Source organism: Dendrobium catenatum, unplaced genomic scaffold (genome assembly GCF_001605985.2).
Source record: "Dendrobium catenatum unplaced genomic scaffold, ASM160598v2 fragScaff_scaffold_1521, whole genome shotgun sequence".
Taxonomy (NCBI): Eukaryota; Viridiplantae; Streptophyta; class Magnoliopsida; order Asparagales; family Orchidaceae; genus Dendrobium; species Dendrobium catenatum.
The window spans coordinates 292371-319118 of record NW_021319983.1 but is presented as its reverse complement, the minus strand read 5'-3'; the positions used below and the strand labels follow the sequence as shown (position 1 = coordinate 319118).

Sequence of the window (26748 nt, the reverse complement as noted above, 5' to 3'; positions counted from 1 at the left end):
TATATATATATATATAAAGACAATAAAAAAATGGATAATTGGGTAAATATTAGAGAATGCTACACCATCTAGCTCATTACCTGAACTTTTTATTTAATGTGTTGCTCTTAGTTGGATTGAATGCAATATATAATCATGTGGGGTATCAAGCTCTCTCTCCTCTCTCTCTCTTAATCATAGCTCCAAAAAAATCTTGATGAGTTCTGAATTTAAGATAGATAGATAGAGAGAGAGAGAGAGATTTTGTGAGTGTGGGTTATACTCGCTCTTTTTATCCTTAATTTTTGAAGTTATCAATGTCATTTGTAGCATTTCTTTACTTATATTAGGAAGTATATTCTCAATGAGGGGTAATTGCGATATTGCATTACTTCATTCCTATTGTTTTCTCGTTGATTGGTATAATGAGGCATTTTCACTACCCAAATATTTTGTAGCATAGTAACAGTTCCCTTAGATCAGATATTTTGACGCATAACATCAGAATAATTTATTGAAAATAAAAAAGTCAGAATTCAATTGCCATTCGTACTGTCCTATTTATTTACTCCTTTGTCTGGCGTCACAAATCGGCGACTCTAGTTGTAAATTAGAACAAGTCATCGCTTCAATTTTTTTAGATTTTAACGTGTATTTTTTCTAGGAAACGATGAAACAACTCTTGCCATTTGGATAACTTCAGAAACAGGTTATATATATGTATACACACACACATATTGGTGTTGTGCTGAGAAGCTTCAGTAACTATCAAAGTAAACTGTGGAATACAATTAATTACATGAAGCTTAACCAAACGATAATGGGTGATTGGAATCTTTCTTAGTTAATTCCTCAGGAGGGCCAACAAAAATAGATCCAATATTGGTTATGTTTCATTGTAAATAATGATTAAACAAAGCTCAACAAAATTGACATTAATTAATATAATTATTAAGTGATGTACGGAGATTTCTTTCATCATTGTAAATTCTCTTGGAATCTGAATTTTTATGTAGCTCATCTTGATTTGTTGGTTAGAAGTTTTGACTATCAATTAAAAGGTCTGGAGTTTGATGCTTGTGTATATGATGTGTGTGTGAATTTGACTTAATTGACTAAAAAATCTCACAAAAAAATCTGAATTTTAATCCCTTATATTTTATGCCACCAGTGATTGATGTTACCTTAAAGGCATGCCAAGGACACTAACAGTTTTTAAATTCTTGCAAATTTCTCCTCGCTCAAAATCCTCACAATCAAATGTGCGGAAATAAGTGATAGAATAAATTAGATGTGATAAACTACTTTATTTATTGATATTCTACATAATATAATTAGTGTGACACACAACTAAAAAGTTTAAATGTTAATGCAATTGACGGACTCCATATAAATGAGTTAATTACATTAGTTAGAGTAGATAAATCTCCAACATCAAACAAGTAAAAGCTATTATCCATGTTGATAAGCAAATCTATGCTACGTGACAGTATTAACTTTGGATCATAAATAATTAGGCCTATTCTATCATAATGCCATACAAATGACGCAATAAATATTTGAACATGCAAGATAATTTTGTAAGTACACAATAAATAAATCTAACTATAAAGTAAATGGGCAAAAGGATTTTTATATATTTTAACATCAATCGGTCCTTATCTACACCTAAGCCATACTCTTCACTAAGGATTCTACTAATCAGTTGCAATTACTAGTCAAATTCGTTCACTTCTGGTGTTGGTAAAGAACCCTTCACAACATGCACAATCTTCCTAACTAGTGAGTGCGACCAAAGCGGCTATTCTTCACTGACTAGGCAACCCATTTCTCCAATATACTTTAGATTCTTTCCTCACAAGTATTTTATATTTTGGTGGTAATTAAGGCTTCGTTTGGAATGGATTTCTTACTGCTTCTTAAAGCAGCTTTTTAGTTCAAAATTTTAAAAATTTGTATTAAAACGTTGCTTTAAGAAGCAGTCAGAAAGCCGTCCCAAACGAAGCCTAAGTCTGCCACTAAACAACTAAATGCTACATGGTTTTTTAGAAAATTGATTGTTGAGCAATTAAAATACAAAATATTAAGAGACTGAGTGGAAGAATTTTACTTAACAACCAAGCATATTTTTATGATGAGCACTTCAAATCTTCTCCAAATGCCACCAGAAAATAGCATACTTTTGCTTTTAGAACATTTTTTTTGTCAATAACAATTAGACAGTAATTACTAATTAGTCCGTCAAAAATGATTTTTGACATCAATAAAATTGCCAAAAAAAAGTGCCATTCTAGTCTATTTCCAATGAATTAGACTGTCAGTAATTGCAGACGATTTACTATCAGGATTCTACTAACACTTCTAAGCAAATATGTCATTGGAGATTCTCAGCAGAATATCCATTTTTCTTCAGTAGCTTGCAAGCACAATCCACAATCCATAACCTGTTTGTTTAGCTGATTCGCTAGAATATTCTTTTCCTGCAGTTACCCAAATTTTTAATTTGCCCACCAGGAAGAGCTCAGGGTGGGCAATTGCTCACACTGAATTTTTTTTTCCTTCGACGAATAAACATTTTAACTATTTGCCCACCTTTAACAAATGCAATTACCCAAATTGTAAGGAACAACTTCCTTTTTCTATTTCATACATAAAATTATGCATTTTAAATTTTTAATTTGCCCACTCTCAAGAGAGAGGTTGGTTACGCCCCTGCCTATCGGGAATCGTTGAAAACATTTAATGAAAATTTTTCACGAATATTAACATGTTACCATATAGGGATAATGGTAGTGCAATTTTAATTTCTCCCCATATTCCCAATCAAACCCCTTGGATTCCTCTCCTCTTTGGGAATGAATTCAAACCTTCTCCCTCCCAATCCCTCTTAGCCCAACTAGGCCAGCCAGCAGCCCTCACTTCTCCCAAACCAGCCGCCTCCCTTCAGGCTCCTCCACGGCTGAAATTTTCTCAGCTTTTCTCTTCTCCATCAAGGCTGAAACTTCTCAAGGCCTCACCTAGGCTTGCCGATCCCGACATCGACCACGGCTTCGTCTTTGATGATCAAGGAAGACGGACAAGACGTTGGATGCTCACTAGTCATCCCATGGACTACCCGCCACCGGCTACCACTCCAACGGACTACACTTTGTGCACCATTTGTCTCCTAGTGGCATCGCTCGGTTGCTCTCAATCTTCCTCCACTAAAAGTGCCACCAACAAGAGAGTGAGTGAGAGACCAAGGTGAAAAGTTCTATTTGTTAATTGTGGGTTATTGTTTCTCCCCAAAACGTTACTCTCTAATTCTATGTTGTCAATTTGATATTGTCCCGTTAATCTAGTTGTAACCGCATGCTTTACTTAATTTCGACTTGATAATTCCGAAAACTTATTTTGGGGAAGCATTAATTTTATAACTAGCAAAACTTTAACAATCTTATATTAAAATCCACAAGCAGTTCTTGTTCATCGCATGTTGTTTCACATCATCTTGCTATGTGACAGTATTAACTTTGGAGCATAAATAATTAGATATATTCGATTATAATGCCATACAAATGACTCAATAAGCATTTGGAACATGCAAAATAATTAAGTAAATACACAATAAATAAATCTAACTATAAACTAAATGGACAAAAGGATTTTTATATGGTTGAACATCAATCGGTCCTTATCCACACCTAAGCCTACTCTTTACTAAGGATTCTACTAATCAGTAGCAATTGCTAGCCAAATTCGTTCACTCCTGGTGCTGGTAAAGAACCCTTCGCAGCATGCAAACTTCTTAACTGGTGAGTGCCACCAAAGCACCTAGGCTTCATTTGGGATGGCTTTCTTACTGTTTCTTAAAATAGTTTTTTAGTATAAAAATTAAAATATTTGTATTAAAAAACTGTGATCTTTACGCAATTGATCTCAACGTAATTAAATACATTGTGTAGAGTTGTTATTGTTAGGGAACCATGAACCAAATACAATGAGAAATCTTAAAGAGAATCCAAAAATATCCTTACAATCAAAATTTGTTTAGGAGGTGCTTCCATCTTAGACCTCCGACATATATGTGAAATTTCTACACTTTTACTTATAAGTTAGCCCCCTTTTGAAAATTAAGGTCGGTTTTGCCCCTGCTGGTGGTTATGCTTGTCGTGAATCATTGAAAACTTTTAATGAAATTTTTTCACTAATATTAACATGTTAGTGCAATTTTTTCTCAAAATTTAATGTTATTTTTTCCGGTTTCATAGAATGGAGAATGGAGAATGGAGAATGGAGAATGAAGAATGGAGAATGGAGAATAGAGAATGATGGGTATTTGTTGTAAAGACATGAAGGCTAAATAGTCTCCAACATATACCAAAAATTTCATTCTAAGCTAGCTAGCTATTATGCCAGAGTTCATATGATTGCATGTAAGATCCTTGATTATTATATGTACGATCATTTCAATTTTAGATGATTTTTTTTTTGTCATACAAACTATTTAAAAACTATATCTACGAATGATCAATGTGAAAAATATGGCAAAAGTTGTTTGAATACATGCAATCAACTACAAAATTTATAAGGGTTTTGGGGTAAGTTTTTCCTTCCTTTTTGCTGCCACAGGACAAATTTCATTTCTTGAACATTTTGTGTTAAGTTTTTCTCATAGGCAATCAGCTTCAATGTAACAATCATACAGAATACCTTAAAAACGATTGAAACTAAACTCCATACTAATGTACAACTTTCTTATATATGGCTATGGCTAAACTACAAAAAAAGAAAGAAAATAAAATCAAAATTCATTCCTCTTCTGGTATACTCTCCAAAGCAGAAGTCCTCACCAAGCTTCTTTGCTTCTCGGTCCTCATATTCTCTCCTACTACTCTTAGAAGTCCAGGGACTGTAGTTCTGCCAATACAAACTCCTCCATTTTTTATCATCTCTATCAGTTCCTGCTTGCTGAGCACAAGCCTGATCCTCGTAACTCCTACTGTGTTGAGTTGCTGGACCATCCTCAATCTCTTGTTAGATATCTCATAGCCGAGGCATTTGAACAGGGTCCGATGAATTTTCAGAGAGGTTGGATTGCTAAGTTTCACCTCATCTGTTCCTTTGAATCTGATGGCCTTCCTTTCCTGGAGCACTAAGCAGTTACCCATGATGAAGCTGCTGCTGCTGCTTATTAGCTTGTAAATGTTGAAGGAAGGAGAAGCTTTTGGAGGCTGTGGTGAGAAGTTTGTCAAGAGATGGGGTAAACGCAGGGGAGGGGGTTTGGTATTTAAAAAATAAAAGTGGTGAAATTGCCCATGGTATTACCAAAATTTACACTATTGTCCGTGCACATCTGCCCTGATTCAACCTAGGGGTGCAAACGAGTCAATACGAGCTCGAGTCGGAGGGCGTTTGAGTCGAGCTCGATTGTCAAATACCGAGCTCGAACTCGAGTCGAGCTCGAGCTCGACAGAGGAAAAAAAGCTCATTGAGCTACTTGAGCGGCATTTCGAGCTCAGTTCGTCTGTTGAGCTTCCATCCTCCTTGTCGCCAGCGTCCACCTCGTTGCCAGCTTGGGTCGTTGAGCTTCCGTCCGTTAGTCTCCGCTCGCATCCATCGAGCTTGCATCGTCGATCGTCCACGTCCGTCAAGCTTGCGTTGTCGACCAAGTCCGTCGAGCTTGTGTCATTGACCGTTTGCATTCGTCGAGCTTCCGTCTGCCTCTTTCGAGCTTGAGTCGTCTGCATCCATCGAGCTTGAGTTGTCGATCATCCGCATCCATCGAGCTTGAATTGTCGAGCCGCTTAACGAGCTCACGGGTCGATCAGTGGGTTGTTTGAGCTCGAGCTCGATAAGCTTTTGAGCTCGAAATTGCGTTCGAGCTCGACTAACAAGGTCGATAAGCTCGACTCGTTAAGCATGTTACTGAGTCGAGCTCGAGTCAGCTCGCAAGCCGGCTTAACTCGGTTGCACCCCTAGTTCCACCTAGTATATTTGATGCATAATGGTAAAACATCATACATATTTTAATGATAAATTGATACGACGTTGTTCTAATCCACATAATATGACATGACACATAAGGGAAAGAGATTTTTATGTGAGCATGATTCAAAAACATTTTTGTTCCTTTAAATTATTATTTTGTTTAGTATTATTTATTATTAGTAGCTATGAAAAAAGTGTAATAATTCTCATCTAAAAATGATGACAAACGTGATGTGATATTAAATAAAGTAGTATTTGCATAATCAGAAGCTAAAGTGACATAAAAAATGAGCAATGGTCATGAAGAGGTGATATAAAATTGTGAATGTGATAATGCATGAGTGATGAGTGATCTAATCTTGTATGGATAAGAAATATTAAAATGGTTGACTTGTTTCGAATATGTTTGACTCGAATTTGATCCATTTATCATATAGATCATAATGTTTAACCCGAGCATGACTTGACATAAACCCGTTAATCTAAATTCAACATGTTTATTACTTAGATTATTCAATTTGTTTGGATCAACATGATCTGTTTAGCTCCAATATAATTCAAACTAATTTGTTTTCCCAAATTCAAAATGATAATCAGATTAATTTTGAGTTTTGGTTTAACTTGAACTCGGCTCGAATTTTGCTGGCAGCACGATTTCAAGCTTGATCTAAACCTGCTATCCCAAATTTGATGAATCTGACTTGTTTATTATTATAGATCTTGTAATTTATTTCAACATTATCTATTTAACCTGAAAATAATCTATTTAATTCAAAATAACTTGTTTATTTGAATTCAAATGATAATCGAATCAATTTGAGTTAAATTTTGGGTTTTTAGATCAATCGGATTACAAATTTACTCATGTCAATCATACATGAATAATTATGTGATCAAATCTAAGGGTAAGTTCATTTATGTATACAAATAAATATATGTTTGTGATTAAATTTGTATAAAGCTAAAAAATAGTTTTAAAATTTTGGGAATAATTTTAAAAAATAGAAATTAATCCAATTGTCATGCAGAGAAAAATCTATGTTTTTTAAATGATTACTATAAATGATTAGTTTGTGCGATGGGCTTTCAATAGGTAAGAAGTTTTAAGCTTCATGTTTGCCCAACTTCGCTGGGCTGGGCTGAACAAAAAGTGGTCAGGCCCAAGGAAAGTTTTTTAATTAAAAATAATTATGTTTAAATATTCAGATATAAATTATAAAATGGGCTTCAGAATTATTTAATTTTTTATTATTAATTATATATGTGAAATTTTTTAAATTATATTTAATTTAAAATAAATTGAATAATTTTGAAGCCTATTCTAAAATAATTTACTGTAATATCCTAATATTTAAATAACGTAATAAAAATCATTGTTTTGTAATATTTTAAGACTTAAATAGGGAGCGTTTAAGTTAACCTAAACCAAGCAATTATACTGTAATAGCCCGAAGAAAATCATGATGATCTCATAGCAATCTTCTGAAAACAAAAATATTAGAAAATATATAGATATCATTAGGCCCAAAAATTAAGTATTTTGCTGCAACTTATTCATTTTCCTTATCCTCATATTTATGAGCAGTATTTTTTATATAAAAAAAATTGGGCAATTTCATAAAAAATTAGAAAATAAATCATAGCACGTTAAAGGTCAATGAAGCTAAATTTTGAATAAATTAATGGCGATGATTCAATATGATTTTTACAAAAAAAAAAAGCTGAAGAAGGATTATTTATTTAATATTTTTTGTATGAACAAATATTTTAATACTATTTTTTATAAGGCAATTCAAAAATTCACATGGCTTGAAAGGTAGATGGCTCATGGCAGTCTACATCATATCAGGAGGAGTCTTTGATTGGAAAACGGAATGAGAAAATATTCAAAAAAATAATAATAATAATAATAATAATAACTAGCATCCCTTTGCTTGACTGACAAACAAAAAATAAATTGGGAATTTACATAAATACCATTTTATATCGTATTATTTACATTTATAATATCTAAAATTATAATATTTCATGCCTAACACCAATAGACAATTTTAATATCAAATATACCACTCATATTTCATTCTTATCATCTATATCATACTATAAACTTTAATATTTTATTTCTTACTTTTATATTTGATTTATGAATAATAGGCATAAATCAAAACTTATTAAAGAAGAACATGCCTTGGGACTCCAATTGAATATTAAATTTAATATCAAATAGGTTGCATATGATTGGTCTTCCACTCATTGAGAAAAAAACCATTTGTAGGACTATGAGAGATTAGGGAGCTTGATGAAATTAACTAGTCTTAAATCCTATTTCGAGAGAAATAATAGTAGGCCAACTTAAGCATATTTTTATTGTGATGTTTTTAAGGTCTATATGAGCAAATAAGGTTTTTAATACTATGATTCTTTTTCATTCTATAACTTGTCTTATAATTGTTTAGTTATTTTCTTCGAGTAGTAGTATGTGTTTTGAGATTTTACTAAAATTACTAAAACATCACTAAAAAATTATAAATAAATTCCTATTCTTAACATAATTAAAGAAGGAAGTTGGAGGTTGTATCGTGATATGAAATTAGAGAGAGTTTGAAGATCCTAAGAATTCAAAAGCTTTATTCGATGTTCAACGCAATTATTATCGCATGATCTTTGTCCAACTTACATCCCCAAACCATCATCATCCAACCATCATTACTCGACTATTATTGATCGATTATTATTTTATGACTATCATTGTCGGATGTTGTTAATAATATTGATGCACTGTCCTCTGAGATATCTTTCCTAGTAACATGCAGAGACTTCACTGACTGGATGAACATGAGATATATCTCACCCTGGAAATCTAACAGCTCCAATAATTCCACCTTTTGGAAGAGTATTTTCTGCACAGCTAGCAAGGTTAAACCGAATTTCTCTTTTCCTATTCATCCTAATAGCAAGGCTACAATTCTATGGGATCATTGGCTTGGGGATGTGCTGCTTACTTATTCTGCTGGCACTACTTGTTGCCATTCGGCAAGGTTGGCTGAGTGGATCAATGATTCTGGTTGGGCCCTTCCATATACTATTTCTTCTGTCCTGAGAAATCTTATTATGGAAACCCCTATTTCAATGGATAGTTCTAACATCTTTTGGAAAAATTTAGAAAAGCCTACATTCAAAGATTATTATTTAGAATATTTTGCACTAAATGATGATTTCCATGCTCATGCCTTGGTTTGGCACAGCAAGCATTCACCTTGGTTTTCTGTTTACTCTTGGATGGCTATTATGGTGGGTCTTAAAACTATTGATGAATTACTAAGGAGGAACATTCATATACTTGACACTTGCTGCTTTTTCTGCCGGGCTTACTCTGAAACTGTGAACCACCTCATGTTTGAATGTGATTATTCATTTAAGGTGTTGACTAGAATTATAACGGCTTTCTCTTGTTTCTATCTTAGATCTAATATTGCCCAGGTGTTTAACTTTATAGGGAATTTGGGGGTTAACCGAAATTTGAAATGTACATATTTATTATCCCTTAACGCCATTGTGTATTATTTGTGGGTGGAAAGAAACAGCAGACGGTTTAATAATGTGGCTATTTGTGCGGTATCTATTGCCAAAAAAATTCAGAGAACTCTAATTCTCAAAATGTCGGGCTGGAAGGATGGTGAAGGGGTCAAGAATAGGCTTTTCGGTAAGCCTTCTGATTAGTGTTGCTGTAATGGCTTGGATGTGCTGTCTATTTGATTATGCTGGTTGGCTTTTCCTTGGCTTGGTGGGGGCCTTTCTTCGGCTATTTTCTTGCCTGTTTGTTTCTGCCTACTACTATCTGGTGGTTATTGGCTGTTTCATATTGTCCCTGTTGAATTCTCTGTTTTGCCGGGTGCATACTTATTTCAGACGGAATTTTTATCCTTTGTTCTGTTGTGGGCTCGTGGAAATTTTTTGGTATTTTTGTCAGGCATTTTTTGGGGTTATGGACAATGATGAAGCCTGCACGTCGCTCCCCTCGGACGGTCCGCGGGCAACTAGGATAGCTTCTTTGGATGTTCTTCGGGCAATCAGGAAAGTGACTATTATGATCTCTGATTAATTTTCTTTCTGAGTTCTCCCCGACAAGGATTCCATGTCTCCTGTTTTTGTCCTTTAACTTTGGTTTTAGCTGTTTTAGCTTCTTTTTGTATTAGTTTTACTTTATTTGTACACCTCTTTATTTTTAATGGAATGGGCTAAGCCCCCAAATTTCCGAACAATTATTACGTCCTCCGACCGGATGCAGAGGAACATCCGGTTGTAGGCAAAATCGCACCTATACCGAGGTTACCGAGTTTTTGACACCTCGGTATAGGCGCGATTTTGCCTACAACCGGATGTTCCTCTGCATCCTTACACCGGACGAAATAAAAGTTACAATTTCCCAAAAAAAAAAAAAAACAAAGCATGCAGAGACTTCATCACATTACTTTGCTACTGCATTCTCCGGCTTCTATTCTTCTGGAGAAATGCTTTACGGCTCTCACAAAAGCCTCCAAGGACCATTAAATGAGCTGCCTAGGCAGATTTTCCTACAGATGCTATCTCGGGGCCACAGAAGATTCTACAGGTTTCTACATATATCTCAAAAAATAGAGATTATTAGTCCGGACTCAACAAGTAATAATTTTTCTAAGGGAGGTCGGCAGCCTTTTTATTTGGATAAATTGTGGGCAAAGCCCAATTACTATAGAAAAAAATAAAAAATTAAAATTCAATAATTATAACTCAACATAATTTACAATAAAATAACATGAGCTGCAACAAAAAAAAATGGGATTTTTACATACATAACACTTAAAACTATGTTATTTACTCATTTAACATCTAAAGTTTTCTATTTACACACATACCACTTAAAACTATTTCTTATTTCTAAAAAACCACTCCGTAACCACTCCGTCCGTGAAATCCCGTTGGCTCACTTCGCAACGCCCTCCACGCCGGAGTTCCGGCGATCAGGCCTCCGCCGCCGACGACGGCCTGGATAAGAACTCTCGAGAAATCAATCGAGAGTTCTTATCCAGCTCTAACGGGAGGATTGGATAAATATTTTGATATTTTCCTCATCTCACAAGTTTTCAAAGATTCTGGAGGCAGTGGAAAAAAAAATGGCTAAGTTGAACTCTTGCCTGCTCTTTTGACTGTGTAAAAAGCAATAGAAAAAAATGGCTTTCCCATTCAGCACAAAGACCTAGCACAAAAAATCTGCTGACCCATATAGAGTTGCAATATATAAAATGCTATTCTTTGTGTTTGGGAGACCACTAAGATTATAAAGTAATTTGTATTATATTTTTTTAATAAAAAAAATTTTATGTTAGGAAGCTGTTAACCATCTCAAACAAAGCCTAAGGCTTCGTTTGGACAGCTTTCGCACTGCTTTACTCGAACTTTTATTTGGTCCGGTGAACGTACGTAGAACTACGTTCGGCCGGCACTAAGATCGCAGGCACAAAACGAGAAATACCAACAATAACGAGAAATACCATTATGTGAAGACAAAATACCGAGTAATACCGAGCAATACTGAGCAATCCCAAAAAGTACCGAGTTTTTTCTAGAAAAAACTCGTTACTTTTTGGGATTACTCGGTATTGCTCGGTATTATTCAGTATTGCTCTTTACAGAGCAGTATTCCTCGTTATTACCAAACAATACCTAGTAATACCTACCAAATACCGAACAAAAACGGAGTAACAATCCTTTGTGATGAATACAATAAAAGTTCACTTTACTCTATTTTATAAAGCAGTAAGAAAACTTTCCCAAACGAAACCTAAGAAGTAGCGAGAAAATTGAGGGTGAAAATCATCCTCATCACATGCCTACTGATGTAGATGCATGTGCTTGAGTTAGTCATTTTGGTCATTAGCCCATCACATGTATTATATATTTTAATTATTTCTGTCTATTATTTTTTAAAAAATTATTATTATTTAGCTCTGAGCTTGCACTCCTGATAATGATATCTACTTCTTTGTCATAGATTAGGAAGCCTCCCATCTCCCTTTCTTAACTGGCTCTCATTTTGGCTTCCTTTGGAAAAGCTTTTTTTTTACTGTTTTCTACAGCTTTTTATACAGCTGCTCAGTTTTATGGTTGGCCTGACAATTAAAGCTTACTTTGTGATCCTTCTAAAACCCCTTTGCCTTATGTGCTTGTTGTAGAGCTTTCTTACTTCCTCTATTTTCATATTTGGGAGACTATGATGAGTTCCTTTACTTATGAGACTTAGGCTTCGTTTGGGACGGTTTTCTTCCTGCTTCTTAAAGCAGCTTTTTAGTTAAAGAGTTAAAATTTTTGTGCTAAAAAGACGCTTTAAGAAGCAATAAAAAAATCGTCTCAAATGAAGCCTTACTCTGACTGTACTTTGACGTAATGCATCGTCAATTTTGTTGTATATGATAATATCGTCAATTTTGTTGTATATGATAATATTGTTATCGATACTACAATAAGTGTCCAGCGTTCTACTTGTATGAATTAGTTGAAACTATTACCCACTCTATAGGGAAAGCTGCATTTAACTACCCACCCTACCCTCTATAGAGGGCAATCACCTTTTTTTTTTGGGGCAATCTCCTCATTTATTTTGGTCGCTCTTCTTCGATTTTCTTCTTACATTTTTTTTTTATAAATTAAGATATTATTTGAGATAATTTTTTTAAGGGATTTACATATATACCGTTTTATTTCATGCTATTTACATATCTAATACTTAAAATTTTATTATTACATGCCTACCACTCATATAAAATTTAAATATCAAATATATCACTCATATATTTCATTCTTGCCATCTATACCATCCTATAACTTATAATATTTCATTCCATGCACCCATATTTTACTCAATTGGTAGTAGACATGTAATATTAAAATTTTAGGTTTTTAAAAAACTACAACTACTCTAAGGTTTTGTTTGTGATAACTTTTTATTAATTTTTAAAACATATTTATAATGAAATTTTTATTTTAGAAATAATAAAAAAATTGTCTCAAATAACTATAAAAAATAAACCTCCCCATTGCTTCAACAAAAATTAGTTAGCACAGAAGAAAGAGTTCCATCCCAACCAATTTCGTGATTTTAATACATGGAATAATCTCAAAAGCCCATTTTACAATTTACAAAACAGACAAAAAACCTGAATCATGAAAAATATTCACCAATAATTTAAAAACAATGTAAGTTTCCATTACTCAGCTAGACCAACTTAATCAAACGCACTACCAAACACAATCCGCATCTACCAAACACCATTCACCCAACCGACCGCCTGCCTATCGTCCCCTCCTGATCTAACGGCGCAGAAGCCGATGTCACGTGCATCTGCCCGTCAAAGTCCCCGTCTCCTCCCCACGAAGCCGGGCGTCTTCCTGAAGAAAACCGCCGGACCGCCCCGAGCCCCGCCGGCGTAGCCACCGAAGATCCCTCCATCGCCGTCGCCGCCGACGGACGTCCCGACCAGGACACAATCTTTTCTGGTGGCGTCGATGCCTCCTCTTCATCCTCTTCAGACTCCCGATGAGTCGACGGTCGGCGGCATCGGAAAAACCCTATCAGCCTCGCAAAGCACCCGCCGGATCGTCGATGCTTCCAGTCCTTATCATCCACTGTCGAGGGCGCGAACACCGACCGGATGTGATGACTCCTCTCTCTTTCCCTATCTGAGAGCACTTTTCCGAAACAGGAAACCTTGGGCGATCCAGGTTCAGGCGGCGGAAGGGCTGATTTCCGATCCCCGCCTCCCCGTTTCTTCTTGAGTAACGTCCGGCCTTTGGGGAGGCGGCGGGCGCTGGCGCCGAGATAACTAGAGTGGCGAATTTTGTTGGGGAGGGCGATGATTGGGGCTTTCGGCTTCAGATTGCCGGAGAAGCGCTGGGAGTTGGACGGCGGCTGTTGCTGCTGCTTCTGATTCGGATGCTGGGATTTAGGATTCGTGTTCCCCTTTGTCGAATCATCCCGTTCGTAAACCGCGTTGATGTCAGTCCAATCGATTTCCTCCCCGATCCGAATCTGAATAGACTCCGCCGGCATGTCCGGATCTTCTTCCGCCCGCTTCGCCGCCGCATCCTCGCCGCCGATCATGGTCTCGCATGCCACCTTGACGTCGCCCCCACAGAGGAGCGTCTCAAGGTCCACCTGAGTCATTTGACGAAATTCCGCAGAGAGAGTGTAGGAGGGCGGATAGAATATAAAGGCTATAGGCTGAGCGGCAAACGACGTGACGGCGCGGCTGACGTCGGATTAGATTAGAACGTAGAAAGGAATGGCTCTGATTTGCAGAAACGATTCCGTAAGCGATTTTGCAAATATGACATTTAGAATTCCGTAGTCCCAAAGTGAAAAAAAGAGAAAAAGAAGGGCTAAGTCGTCCTTTTATGACTTAAGTGGTATTTTCGTAATATGCAATTTTAAAATTTTGAAGGGCCTTCTTGTCAGTTTTAGTCTACTGCAAAATAGATGGAAAACCGTGACCAAAATAATCTAGAGCGGTATAATAAAATGCAACGTGGTGGGAGCATTTCTTACGAAAAAAAAATAATAATAATTGCTTGAAGAACCTTTGTGCAAATATTAATTTGTCACTATTTATTTTATTTAAGATTCATTTAAAATTGTGATTTATCCTACTGATCTTATATTTTAAAAAATAGTTATATTTTTTTGTAAATTTTATATTGTGTTCAAGAGTTTTTTTATATTTCACATGTTGTTTGAAATAAATTTTCAAATTAAAAGCTATTAAATTTATTTTGAGATTAGTATAATATATAAAATTTCGATATAAATTTATATTGCAATTATATGAAAGTAAATTTAAGGGCTTTAAAATTCATCTTTATAGAAAATTTAGTTAACATATCTTGGGAAACTATTTTTCATAAATTTTTTTTTTTAAATGTACATATTTTATTTCCAAAATTAAAAAATGAAGGCACAAATATACTTAAAAATTTGCATAACTACCTTCATTTTTTTACATTTGGAGCATAGATGAATTAGCCAAACATTTTATTTGAATTTTTTAAAATTATAAAGTATAATTTTAAATGAGCTATACATATATATATTCGAGAAATTATTTTGCATGGAAGCCAGTGCAACTCTATGTCTGGAGACGAATCAAGAACATCCACATCAGGGAAACCGAGTTACGGTACAACGAACGAGTGATGTGACACGTTTTAATTAGTCTCTAAATTATTCGGCATCCACATGTAATAATTAATAGTTAATCTATATATTCACATTTTGGCTATCACTGTAGATTTGGTTGTTTGACTATTCCAAATAATCCTATGAGCGGAAGATAGTCGTTCATGTGGGTCCCACAAATTGATTTTGGTCGGATGATATCCTTACCGTGAGGTCAATAATTTTTCCAATTTTTCCTTTGAGAGACGCTGAGGGAGTGCTTCGAAGATAAAATCTGCATCTGACATTTTAACAAAAACAACCCATAGAAAATATATATTTATCTATGTACAGTTCAGGTAAATCTTCATTGAATTTTAAATTTCATATAATGAGAAAAAAGATCCGGTTCGTCTTCGAATTTTTTCTAAGAATCAAAATAATCTTTCACTTTATAAAAACACTAATTTTATCGCTCGATTCTTGATTTGTTTTAGATGACTTTCTTATGTTTCTTAAAGAAAATTTTTAATAGAAAATAAAAAAAAATTTGTACTATAAAGCTGCTTTAAGAAGCAATAAGAAAATCATTTGAACATTTAATTGAAGATTAGTTTTCGTTTGGGATAACTTTTTTATTTCTTTATGAAGCATTTTTTAGTATACAATTTTTTTGAATGTAAATTTTTTTTGGTGCTTTGCTTATTTTGATACTTGATATATTCTCATAAAATTATCTTGATCGGGCATGAATCTCGAGGCAAAATCAACCCATAAACTTCAAAAATTAAATATGGGAGCATCTGAACTCCGATTTCCGCAAACTTACAGTCAAACTGAGCGTCTCATAAATACGAACTTAACGACACCAAATTCAACTCAATCTGAGACCAAATGAGCCCAAATTAAGTGCCCGAAGTGCTTTTGGAAAGCTCAAACCACAATTTGAGTTATCAAACAGTCTTCGATTTTAACGAGCTTATAGTCAAATCAAATGGCTCGACAAGTCGAATCCAATGAGCCCAAGATCGCTGAAATCTGACATCACTAAGGCCTTCAAATGTCTGACGAACGGTGCGCGATCAGAGGATTCAATATCAGCCGTCCATTCAGCCACTCCCTATTTGCCCATGATCTCACATCTATTTACGGGTCATGCCACTCCAGAAAAACTATAGATAGACCCCTCATTTCTCATAAGAGGGAACCCAAGCAAGAAAAAAAGAAGATAATTGCTTCTCCTCGACCACTGCCGAAGTTCTTCGCATCGTTAGAACGACGAAAGAATCTACCGACGAGAAGAACCTCGTCGGACGCCCGAGTGACGCCGAAACTCTGGTCGACTTTGTAACTGAATTTCAATTCAGAAGAAACTCATTGTAATCTGATTGTCCTAACTTATGGGACGAATCAACCTCTTGTATCTCAAATTAAACTAGTAGAACTTTTCAACTGGGTGTGACCCCGTGGTTTTTTTCCTTTCCAGGGTTTTCCTCGTAAAAATCCTGGTGTTCTTTTATCTCATGTTTGTGTATGCTAGATATTCGTACAACGCTCAGACGAAAATTTTCTAACTCTACAGCTGAGTATATTCTAGCCCGGAACAATACTATTTTTTTCATTGTTTTTTAATAACTTTCTATTAAAGAAAACTATTTTCTGTAATTATAGCAACGAAATCATTTTCTATATAGCAACTTCACAACTAATTTTATAAAACATTAAAATTGTCCCAAACAAATCTAAATTAATCATTTGTGAAATCATTTAAGTGTTTATTAAAAAAAACTAAAATTATATTTTTAAATAGTCAAAAATTATTTTGATTATTTTTGTAAAGAGTAGATGTTAATTTTGATATATCTCTTTATATAATAATCGATAAATTGAAATCACCATTAGAACAAATTAATTCTCTAATGGATTTTACAGATCTCGATGCTCAAACATTTGGACAAATTACAGTCCAGATCATGTGATAATCATTTTCTGCTAATGACTTGTTGTTTGATTTGACAAGATATTAATCATAATTATACAATTATTAGCACAGTAAGAATCCAAGGCATCACCATCGTGTCATAAATTTTGATATAAGGCACAAAAGTCTAAGATATTTTGGAAAAAATATTTAAATAATTATTTAATCTTAATATATAAGGTCATTATTCGATCTATTGTTTTTTTTTTTTTTAAATTAAGAGTTTATAGTAGACTACTGATAATATATTATTGAACTTAAGAGTTGCCTTTGGTGGAGGAGAAATTATTACGTGCGGAGGTCGAACACAGAGAACTGTCCAATTTATCTCTGTGAACAATAAAAGCGCAGGTAAGTTGCGATTTTACTGTTCACCACTGTGTTTTTATTGTTCACAGAGGCAAAACCGAACAGTTCTCTGTGTCCGGCCTCCGCATGTAAAAATCTCCCTTGGTGGAGAGCTCTAAGGTAATAAGATGCTTAAACAAATGTAAAAAGCCTATTATATATGTTGCATGATTAATATTTGTTTGGGATGATCATGTGATGGAGCCTCGAGTTTGAGCGACGGGTGCCGGTGGCAAGCGATATCTAACAAGCGGAGATGATAGTTATGAAGGATAATTGAGGATTAATTCATCATTAAGATAGAAGTTCAAGTTTTTTCTTGTTAGATGTGGAGATTTTGGAGCAAGTGAACAATAACTTTTTCATTGATTGGAGATTAGGGGTCTTAAAAAGAATATTAGTATTTTTAAATTTTATTTTTATTTTTTTAGTGATTGTGCACTGTTTCTTAGGTTAATTTGATGTCGTAGAAAAAATGATTTTGATTTTAAATTTTGATATTTATATTAAATTATTTCGAGGCTTTTCTTTTGATCACTATTTAAGAAGACCACTTATGACAATTTATCAAGGAAATAAAATTAATTACTTGATCTAAAACTTATGATAATTTCTTTTCAATCTACTAATAACTTCTGCAAGAAATCATCATCGTTTTAACACCCCCAGTCTACTTTTCTCTTCTCTTGTTATTGGCAGCTGTGATGAAATTTCATGATCCAAGCTATTGAAGTCATGAATGGCAATGCCATAGAAAGAAAATTGGCAAAAGCATTCAAAGGCATGTGTTGTTGAATTGAAAATTTTTGTATTATTAAAATTTACAAACATGAAAATTTAGTCTCTTTATATTTTTTTAAGAATCTGGCCAGTTTAAACAATCGTATTTTATGATCGTATTTATCAAGAAATTTATATTGATAAGTCATACGTCACCAAAAATAGTCTTGATCATGCATGAATCTCAATGTAATTATATGATTGAGACTTCAAAAATAAAAATGGGGACCATCTGATCCCCAATTTCAACAAACTTATAATCGAATTGACATCTTGAAAAGACGAACCAAACGACACCAAATTTGACTCAATCCAAGCTCAAATGGGTCCAAACCACTCCCATCTTGACCTTGATCTCCCTATATTTACAAGTCATGCAACTCTACAAAAGACTATAAATAGCCCCCATTCTTCTCATGAGGAAGAGGAGAAGAAAGGAGGAAGAGAAGGAAAGAATTTGGGAGCTTCCTTGCCGCCAACCATTGCTAGAGTTCTTCCTGGCTATCGTCAAACTTCCACCCATTCATCGACCTCTGCCAGAGTTCTTCCAGACCACTGTAGGACTTCCGCCTGTTTGTCGACCATCGCCAGACTTCCACCGATTTGTCGACCACCGCCGAAGTTTTTCTAGACCCCCTTCAGACATTCTCATGTTCGTCGATCACTAACAGACTTTCACCCATTCGTCGATCACCAACGAACTTCCACCCATTCGTCGACTGCCATCAGAGTTCTTCCTGACCTCCGTTGGACTTCCTCCTATTCGTCGACCACCATCGGACTTCTGTCCATTCGTCGAGCACCGTCGGAGTTCTTCCCAACCTCTGTTAGACTTCAACCCATTCGTCGATCACCTACAATCCTTCTAACCACTGTTACCCGCCGACTATGATCATTCCGACCACAGTCGCCAAACTATGAACCTCTCGACCTCCGTCGTCTGTCAACTACAATCCTTCCAACCACCATCTGACATCCATCTCCCACTAACTACGATACTTTCCACCATAGTTTCCTGCCGACTATGATCATTTCGACCATTGTCGTCTGCCGACTATGATCCTTCTAATCACCATCGCCTGATTACAGACTTTTTGACCTCCGTCACGTAACTAAAATCATTCTGACCACCATTCTTCAGACAACGGTCCTTCTAACTAGGGGTGTCAATTCGGGTCAACGGGTCGGGTTCGGGTCGAACCCGAAACTGACCCGGCACTGTTCGGGTCAACCCGAACCCGACCCGTTTTTAAAAACGGGTCAGGTTTCTGGACCCGAACCCGACCCGATTCGGGTCCGGGTCAACCCGACCCGACACGAATGACCCGGAATTGACCCAAAATTGCTAATTTTCGGGTCAAAAATCGGGTCAATCACGGGTTTTCGGGTCAAAAACGGGTCAATCTCGGGTTTTTGGGTCAAAAATGAGTTTTCGTGTCACTTTCGGGTCACTTTCGGGTCAATTTCGGGTTGGCGGGTCAACCCGAACCCGACCCGATTTTTAAAACGGGTTGATTTCATGAACCCGAACCCGACCCGTTTCGGGTTTGAGTTGACCCGAACCCGGATTTTTCCGGGTCGGGTTCGGGTCGTGTTTCGTGTCGTGTCAAAAATTGACACCCCTACTTCTAACCCACATCGCTTGCCGACTATGGTCATGCTGCCCAAACGAACACTTCAACATTGATTCTTCCAACTCCCACCATATAATGCACTTTATCTGATGTATATTTTCTACATCAAGCCAAGACCTTCCCCCTATGGAAGGGCCTCAGTTGTAATCAATTGCAAACACTAGTGAATTCATTTAAAATGGGCTAGGCCAAGTGATTTTTGTCCTTTTAGGGGCTTCAACGTAAAAATTATGATGTCTCTTATAAACGCTATAATCATACTCTCTTATTTATTTGTGTGGTGGATCTTCGTACAAAGTTAAGATACTAAACTAGATCACTCTCTTCCACCACAAAAATTAGCATATTTTTTTTTAATTTTCTAGTTATTGTGTAATATTTCTCAGGTTAATTTGTATGTCTTAGAAAAATTGATTTTATGTAATTGCTTGTCAAATTAATCATAAATAATAATAATAATAATAATAATTTGAAAAAAGGCATAATTAGGAAGTTGGTGTCTCGCTTTCAAACAAATAATAAAATAAATTAAATAATCTGGATTTCTGAAAATTGAGCCAATATTTGCTGAGAAGACATAGCAGTCTCCCTTTCTCTGCTATCAACACAACATTTATTTTGAAAGGCTTATTTAAATATTATATTGCAGTCATGTGATTTGGATTTTAAGCTATTTGGTTCAATTTTCATATTATAAGTGGACAAATAGTCCAGCTAGCTGCCAAAATAAGATAGTATTTAATTAGTGATGTGACTTTAATATTTTCATGATTAAAGGTGATCTTAGTCTCTAATTAGGTTTAATATAGGTGATTATATATCCTATTTGACTTCATAACTAAGGGAGGGATGATGAATATAGATGATAAGAGATAGGGATATGGCTAATTTTAAAGAGAGATTAAGGTTTTGTTCGGGACGGCTTTCTTGTTGCTTCTTAAAACAACTTTTTAGTTTAAAAATTTAAAATTGTATACTAAAAGCTGCTTTAAGAAACAGTAAGAAAGATGTCTCAAACGAAAGCTAAGACTTCGCTTGGGAGAACTTCTTTATATTGATCAGATTATTTATATCCACATAATTAAAATAATATCAAAGGAAACTCAATGAAACTTTCATAAAATATAGGTTTCGTTTGAGACAATTTTCTTACTGCTTTCTAAATCAGCTTTTTAGTATGAGGTTTTTTTTGTACTAGAAAATTTTTATACTAAAAAACTGCAATAGAAAATAATAAGAAACGTGTCTCAAATAAAACAATAATGTATGAATGTCTAGTAATCACGTTCTACAATTAGAAGATGATAGCACAAACCTTAAGAATTAGGGTGGGAGTGATGAACATATATATTATGTAATGAGAAGAACTACACTTCAAAAAATACAATAATTTGAATGATAAGGTTGAAGCTTCCATCTCAACTATGAACATATATCCCTCTCTTCACTACCAACCTCACCAAATTTTAGGCCCTAATGGTGCTTATTGACTACTAAATAGTCTTTCTAACTTTAATATGCAAAGTGGTAAGGCTCAATAAATCATTTGTAACTATTCAAAAGCTCAAAGTAGGAGATGAAAGCATTTGAAGCTCTTTGTATAGCTCTGGTGGAAGAAGACATTATCGTCATCCTGATGAAGTCTTAGCTTGCTTTCAAGTTGACGGCAAATTATTGCGTCCGGTCACCTGACGTCCGGACAATCAATTCAGATGCGCCACGTCACCCAAATACATCAAGGCCCGGTGTGTTGCTGATGTGGCGCGCCTGGATTGGTGTCCGGACGAATCCGAACACCAGACGCAATAATTTGCCCAAGTTGACAGGCTAGCCGACTGATTTAGACCAAACAGCTTTAAGATCTATTAACCTTATTTAAATAAATAAATAAAATATTGTATTTATAAATTATTCTCATAAATATTTGAATTAAAAAGTTCATAATTATTCAATTTCTTAAGTTTTCATGGTCTTCAAAATTGTAGAAAGATATTGTTGAATTCAAATTTATCGTTGAGTGATATTCAGATTGATTTTACTTCTATGACTCGCAAGACTTTACTATGTAATAGTAAACCGATAGTAAAAATTGACAGAGCGAGTAAGAGAGAGATTATAAATATTCTTCGGCTTCGTCTGGGACGGCTTCAAACGAAGCCTTAGTCTTGTCCTTCTAATTGTCTTATGACATTTTATTTATAGAGTTATGAGACTACAAGAAAAGCAATATGAAGAATATACTAATTTATAAAAGCCGTGTAGCCCAATATTAGCTAAAAACAATTAACATATAGGCTACTGGCATCCTCCCTAGTTCGAGAGATTATTACGTTCGAAGTCTGGATTTAGTTTTTAATTCGTACTTCAATCACGTAAAGACACTTGAATTTTCTCTTTCATGTACACACTCTTCATATAAGAGAAGAGAAAAATATTGACGGCGCCCCTACACCGTCCTTACACCGCACATAATAATTATTCCTAAGTGCTTACTCTGCCCATTTACTTATTAGCCAAAGCTTAGACTAATCCACAGCTAGTCAATAATTTATTTGTCCCTTAGCTTTCTAGTGCTTTATTGATGTGTACAGAACAAGAGAAGCTTCAATGCATTTACTATTTATATGTTGAATACCAAGAAAGGGACTACAGAGCTCCCACAGAACATTTGCATGCTCTCAGAAGAAATAATTTCAGAATTTCTTTCTACTTAGAAATAATTTTGGTTGACTGTATTTTTTTATAAATAATATTGTCAATGAGAAAAATATTTTTAAATTATTTTGAATATAATAAATTTGTTTCACTAAAATTAATTTGTTATAGTCCAAATAGATCATTAAAATCGATTTGTTTGGGCTTATTTTAATTGTATTTCTTAAAATAAATATATAAAGCTTATGAGAAATATGTATATTTTTAAATTGTTATAAGAATTATATTTTTTTCTCTTTTTGAAAAAATCAAATAAGAATTTTCTCATAACTATTATATTACATTTGGTTATTAGAAATTACTTCTTATTACAGTCCATCCTTTTAGAATCTATATGCTAATCTAAGGCTTAGATTTTATTTGGGGTAGCTTTCTTACTGTTTCTTAAAATAATTTTTTAGTACAAAAATTTTAATTTTTACATTAAAAAGTTGTTTTAAGAAATAGTAAATAACCCGTTCCAAATGAAGCTTTAGTTTGAAATAACTTTTTTACTGCTTTTTAAAGTTGATTTATCTGACCTTATATATGTGTCATGCTTATGGAGTGGTTCTTTTCATCTTGTATAAATTTTAATACATTACTTAATTTCTTTCTTTAAGAAGAAGGCCAAAGATAAAGATAAATATTCTTTAGCTTGCTTCTGCATCTCATGCTTTGACATGAATTTTTTTCGCTCTTTAGGTTTTATTTGAGATAATTTTTTTTTACTATTTATAATAACTTTTTAATAAAAAATTTTAAAGTGATAAAAAAATAATAATCAAAAGCTATCCCAGCGTAAGCCTTAGGCTTTATTTGGATTAATTTTTTTATTATTTTTTAAAACAGTTTTTTAATACAAAAAATTTTCAAACTAAATTTTTTTTACTAAAAAACTAGTTTACAAAACAATAAAAAACTATCCCAAATAAAATCTTAATTTGTTATAATGCTTCACATGCATTCTTTTCCTTCAATTGAATTTAATGTTATTTTATTTTTTAATGGAATTTGTATATCTATTTTGTTGTTTCTGATTTATACTTCAAGTATTTCTAATGATTGAAATTTGGGATTCAACTTAACTATGTTTCCTTTTGGTACAGGTTATGCCGATGATACTGATGCAAGAAATCTATCTGACAAATTATTATTAAGTGCTTTTGAATTTCACTATTTGTTAAAGACTTGGCTTTATTTGGGACGGTTTTCTTTATACTTCTTAAAACAGCTTTTAAGTACAAAAATTTAATCAAAATTTTTGTACTAAAAAGCTACTTTAAAAAGCCTTAAAAAAGTCGTCCCAAATGAAACCTTAAGCTTCGTTAGGTTTGGGACAGTTATCTTATCACTTCTTAAAGCAATTTTTTAAAACAAAATTTTTATTTTTTGCACTAAAAAATTGCTTTAAGAGCAGTAATAAAGCCGTCCCAAACAAAGCCTTAAACTTCATTTAGAATAATTTTTTTATGCTTTCTAGTAAAAATTTTATAGAACTATAAATCTTTGCACTAAAAAGCTGCTTAAGCAGCAAGAAACCCGTTATAAAAAATAGTAAAAAATTTATTTCAAACGAAGCTTTAAATAACAATTTTCTTATAGTGCTGGCTTGCATATTTGTTGTTTGTAATTATGATAAAATTTTAGTACACTGTATTTAAAAAAAAATAAAATGTAGATATTTAGAACTATATTTTAGCCTCCCGTTCCACCAATTTGGTCAATGAAATTACTTGTGAGTTAGCTCATTAGAAATGCGTACAATCTCTAATATTCTGGAATGTCTCTGACCATTATTATTTCTCGTCATATGCTGGGAAGAAAGAGGAAGAGGAGTTGAACACGATTCCTCTATATGTTTTGTTGATGATTATTAAACAAGATAACGCAGATTAACCCATTAACGTGCTCAATGCCCACTGTTGGTGTAACCATTTTTTCCTACCAATTCTGTAATTTGTAAACATGTAATCTTTTTTTTTTTTAAGCAAATGAATGATTGTGAAGGTATCGCAGAAGTGAAGATGAAAAAAAATTTCAAGAGGGAGGCAGGAACAACAGGGAAGCCTCCACCTAGAACGAGGAGAAATTATTATGTGCGGACACCAGACGGGAAGAAATGTCCGGTCATGTGATGTGTGTACACACATGACCGGATGATTCTTCCCTTCCGGTGTCTGCACAGAACAATATCTCCCGAAAGAGGTTGCGAATTGAGTAGAAGAGAAAAGAGAGAAAGCTAGAGCAAAAAGTTATTTCTTTATTCTAATAATCAATCTGGAAATGATCATTGCAGTCAAGCAGCTATCAATCTGGAAGAACTCTTGGGCACCACTTAGGTCCTCTAAATTTGCCAAGAAAAGAGAAATAAATCTCAACAATTTAAAATAAATTTAATAACTGAAATGAGGACAATTGTACCATCTTATAATTACCACAAAAAGGACACAAATCCAGTTCTTTTACTATGCAGGACTAAGGCTTCGTTTGGGACGATTTTTTTTTTTTTGCTTTTTAAAGTGACTTTCTAGTAAATAATTAAAAATTTTGTACTAAAAAGCTGCTTTAAGAAGCAGTAAAAGACAGACTCTTCATTTGGCCTGCAGGGATGAAGTGATTTCATATAAAATTTTGCATCCCCTTTCTAGATAACAACAGATATCATTAATGGACAACTCTCGTGTTTTAAAATGCTTGAGAAAATTATATTAGAATGATTGGGAAGAAAGAACACAATATATCTTACTCTCAAGTCTTGCTCCCGAAGCCCCTCGGGCTTGGCCTTGTAGATACTGAATCTGCAAACTGCCTCCGAGATTCTGATCTTCTTTTCCTCCTAGCTGTACCAGCAGGTGCCTAACAAGAAAACAAACATCATCGTACCAATATTTTATCCGCTTAATGAATAATTGTTGATTTCTGGCATTTAAGGGAGAAAAATGCTAAATAGTTCAACTTTCTACTTTTCAACTCTTCTCATAAAACATGGATGTATATTCTCAATAAAAAAGATTGAAAATTATGATTATAGGACAACTTACAGGTGTAAATGGAGGTTAGCTTGTGTGAATTGGCACAAGCTCAAGTAGTTAAAGGGCTCATAAGCTGAGCTTGACAAGCTAATAAATTATATTTAAGCTAGTCTTGAAATGGCTCGACAATTTGTGAGATGGCTTGTTTGAAAAATATTAAAATACAATGTAATTGATATTAATAGTGTCTATCCCTGATGCTTTGGAACTTGGAAATAATTTCAAAATACTTTGAATGTCATAGGAAACAGTTACCTTCTCTTCAACTTTTAATGACTCCTCCAGGTCCTTCAATGCTGGAATTGATCCTGCTTCCATAACCCCCAGCAAGTTCTTCATGCGAACTCGCATTTGGAAAAGCTGAGCAACAAGTTGGCTCACCTGAATCCATTATGTCAAGGAACTTGCATTTTAGTGAGATTAAGCAGGAGCAAGTTTTATTAGATAAATGAATAGCAAAAAGATTGAACTTGCTACAGCGCTCATAAAACAAACCTGCTGCTCTGTTTTCCCAGATTCAGTAGCAACTCGCTTCCTCCTTGTTGGTGATTCAGCTAATAATTCTGGCTTTTCCCTTTCCTCTGCAGGAGGAATGTATGTCATCGAATCAATGCAAAATTTGAATTAGGGGCTGTTTAAGGATTTTGTAAGTCTCCTTTGGCCTTAATTAGTCTCTTGGAGGTAAGGGTTAGGGTTATCTTGAGATTGGCTGAAATTTTGAGATTTAGATTTATTCTGGTGAGGGCTCTAGGTTTGCTAGAGATTTGGAGAGTATTTCTTCCTCTTGAATTGAAGAAAATTGTATCTTGCTTTGTTTTTCTTGTTCTTGGATTGAATCAAAGTATTTCTCTTGTGTTTCTTCTCCAATCTACTATATTTCCTGCATTGTTCTTGCTGATTTCCACTTAAATCAGCCATATTTCTCGCTGTTTTTGCTAATTCTTGCTAGGTTTGCTTGCGAACTCAAGTATTACCCTTAGAGTTACTTGCGAACTCAAGTACTTCCTTTCAGAAACATTTATGCCAAAGAGCTAAACTATGCCAGAGAAGTCAGACATTTAACAGCAACTTCAATCGCATCGTAAATAGCTGTGCATGTAGCTTCCTAAATCTTTACGGATCTAACTTTAAGACTAGAAA

The 26748-nt window shown here is 34.5% G+C and overlaps 2 protein-coding genes and 1 long non-coding RNA gene across 3 annotated transcripts in view; 1 reads left to right on the top strand and 2 right to left on the bottom strand.

Annotated features, from left to right (window-relative positions):
* Nucleotides 1-1931: 1931 nt before the first annotated feature.
* LOC114581107 overlaps nt 1932-26748 on the top strand; it is a 26734-nt gene continuing 1917 nt past the window's right edge. Inside the window, exons 1-2 of the long non-coding RNA XR_003702927.1 lie at nt 1932-1989; nt 7802-7803. This is a non-coding gene — a long non-coding RNA (uncharacterized LOC114581107). The remainder of the gene's footprint in view (nt 1990-7801; nt 7804-26748) is intronic.
* Nucleotides 13037-14178, bottom strand: LOC110096657. Its single transcript, XM_020822698.2, has one exon. It carries the CDS (start codon nt 14147-14149, stop codon nt 13259-13261), a length of 891 nt encoding a protein of 296 aa, XP_020678357.2. The 5' UTR covers nt 14150-14178; the 3' UTR covers nt 13037-13258.
* Nucleotides 24983-26748, bottom strand: part of LOC110096665 (signal recognition particle 54 kDa protein, chloroplastic) — a 19261-nt gene continuing 17495 nt past the window's right edge. Inside the window, exons 13-15 of the mRNA XM_020822719.2 lie at nt 26104-26189; nt 25864-25989; nt 24983-25432 (exon numbers count right to left, since the gene is read on the bottom strand). Coding sequence (XP_020678378.1) covers nt 25325-25432; nt 25864-25989; nt 26104-26189 — 320 coding nt within the window. The 3' untranslated portion in view covers nt 24983-25324. The remainder of the gene's footprint in view (nt 25433-25863; nt 25990-26103; nt 26190-26748) is intronic.

Coding starts and splice junctions, on each gene's coding strand:
- LOC110096657 (XM_020822698.2), bottom strand. CDS start 14,149: ATGACTCAGGTGGACCTTGAGACGCTCCTCTGTGGGGGCGACGTCAAG.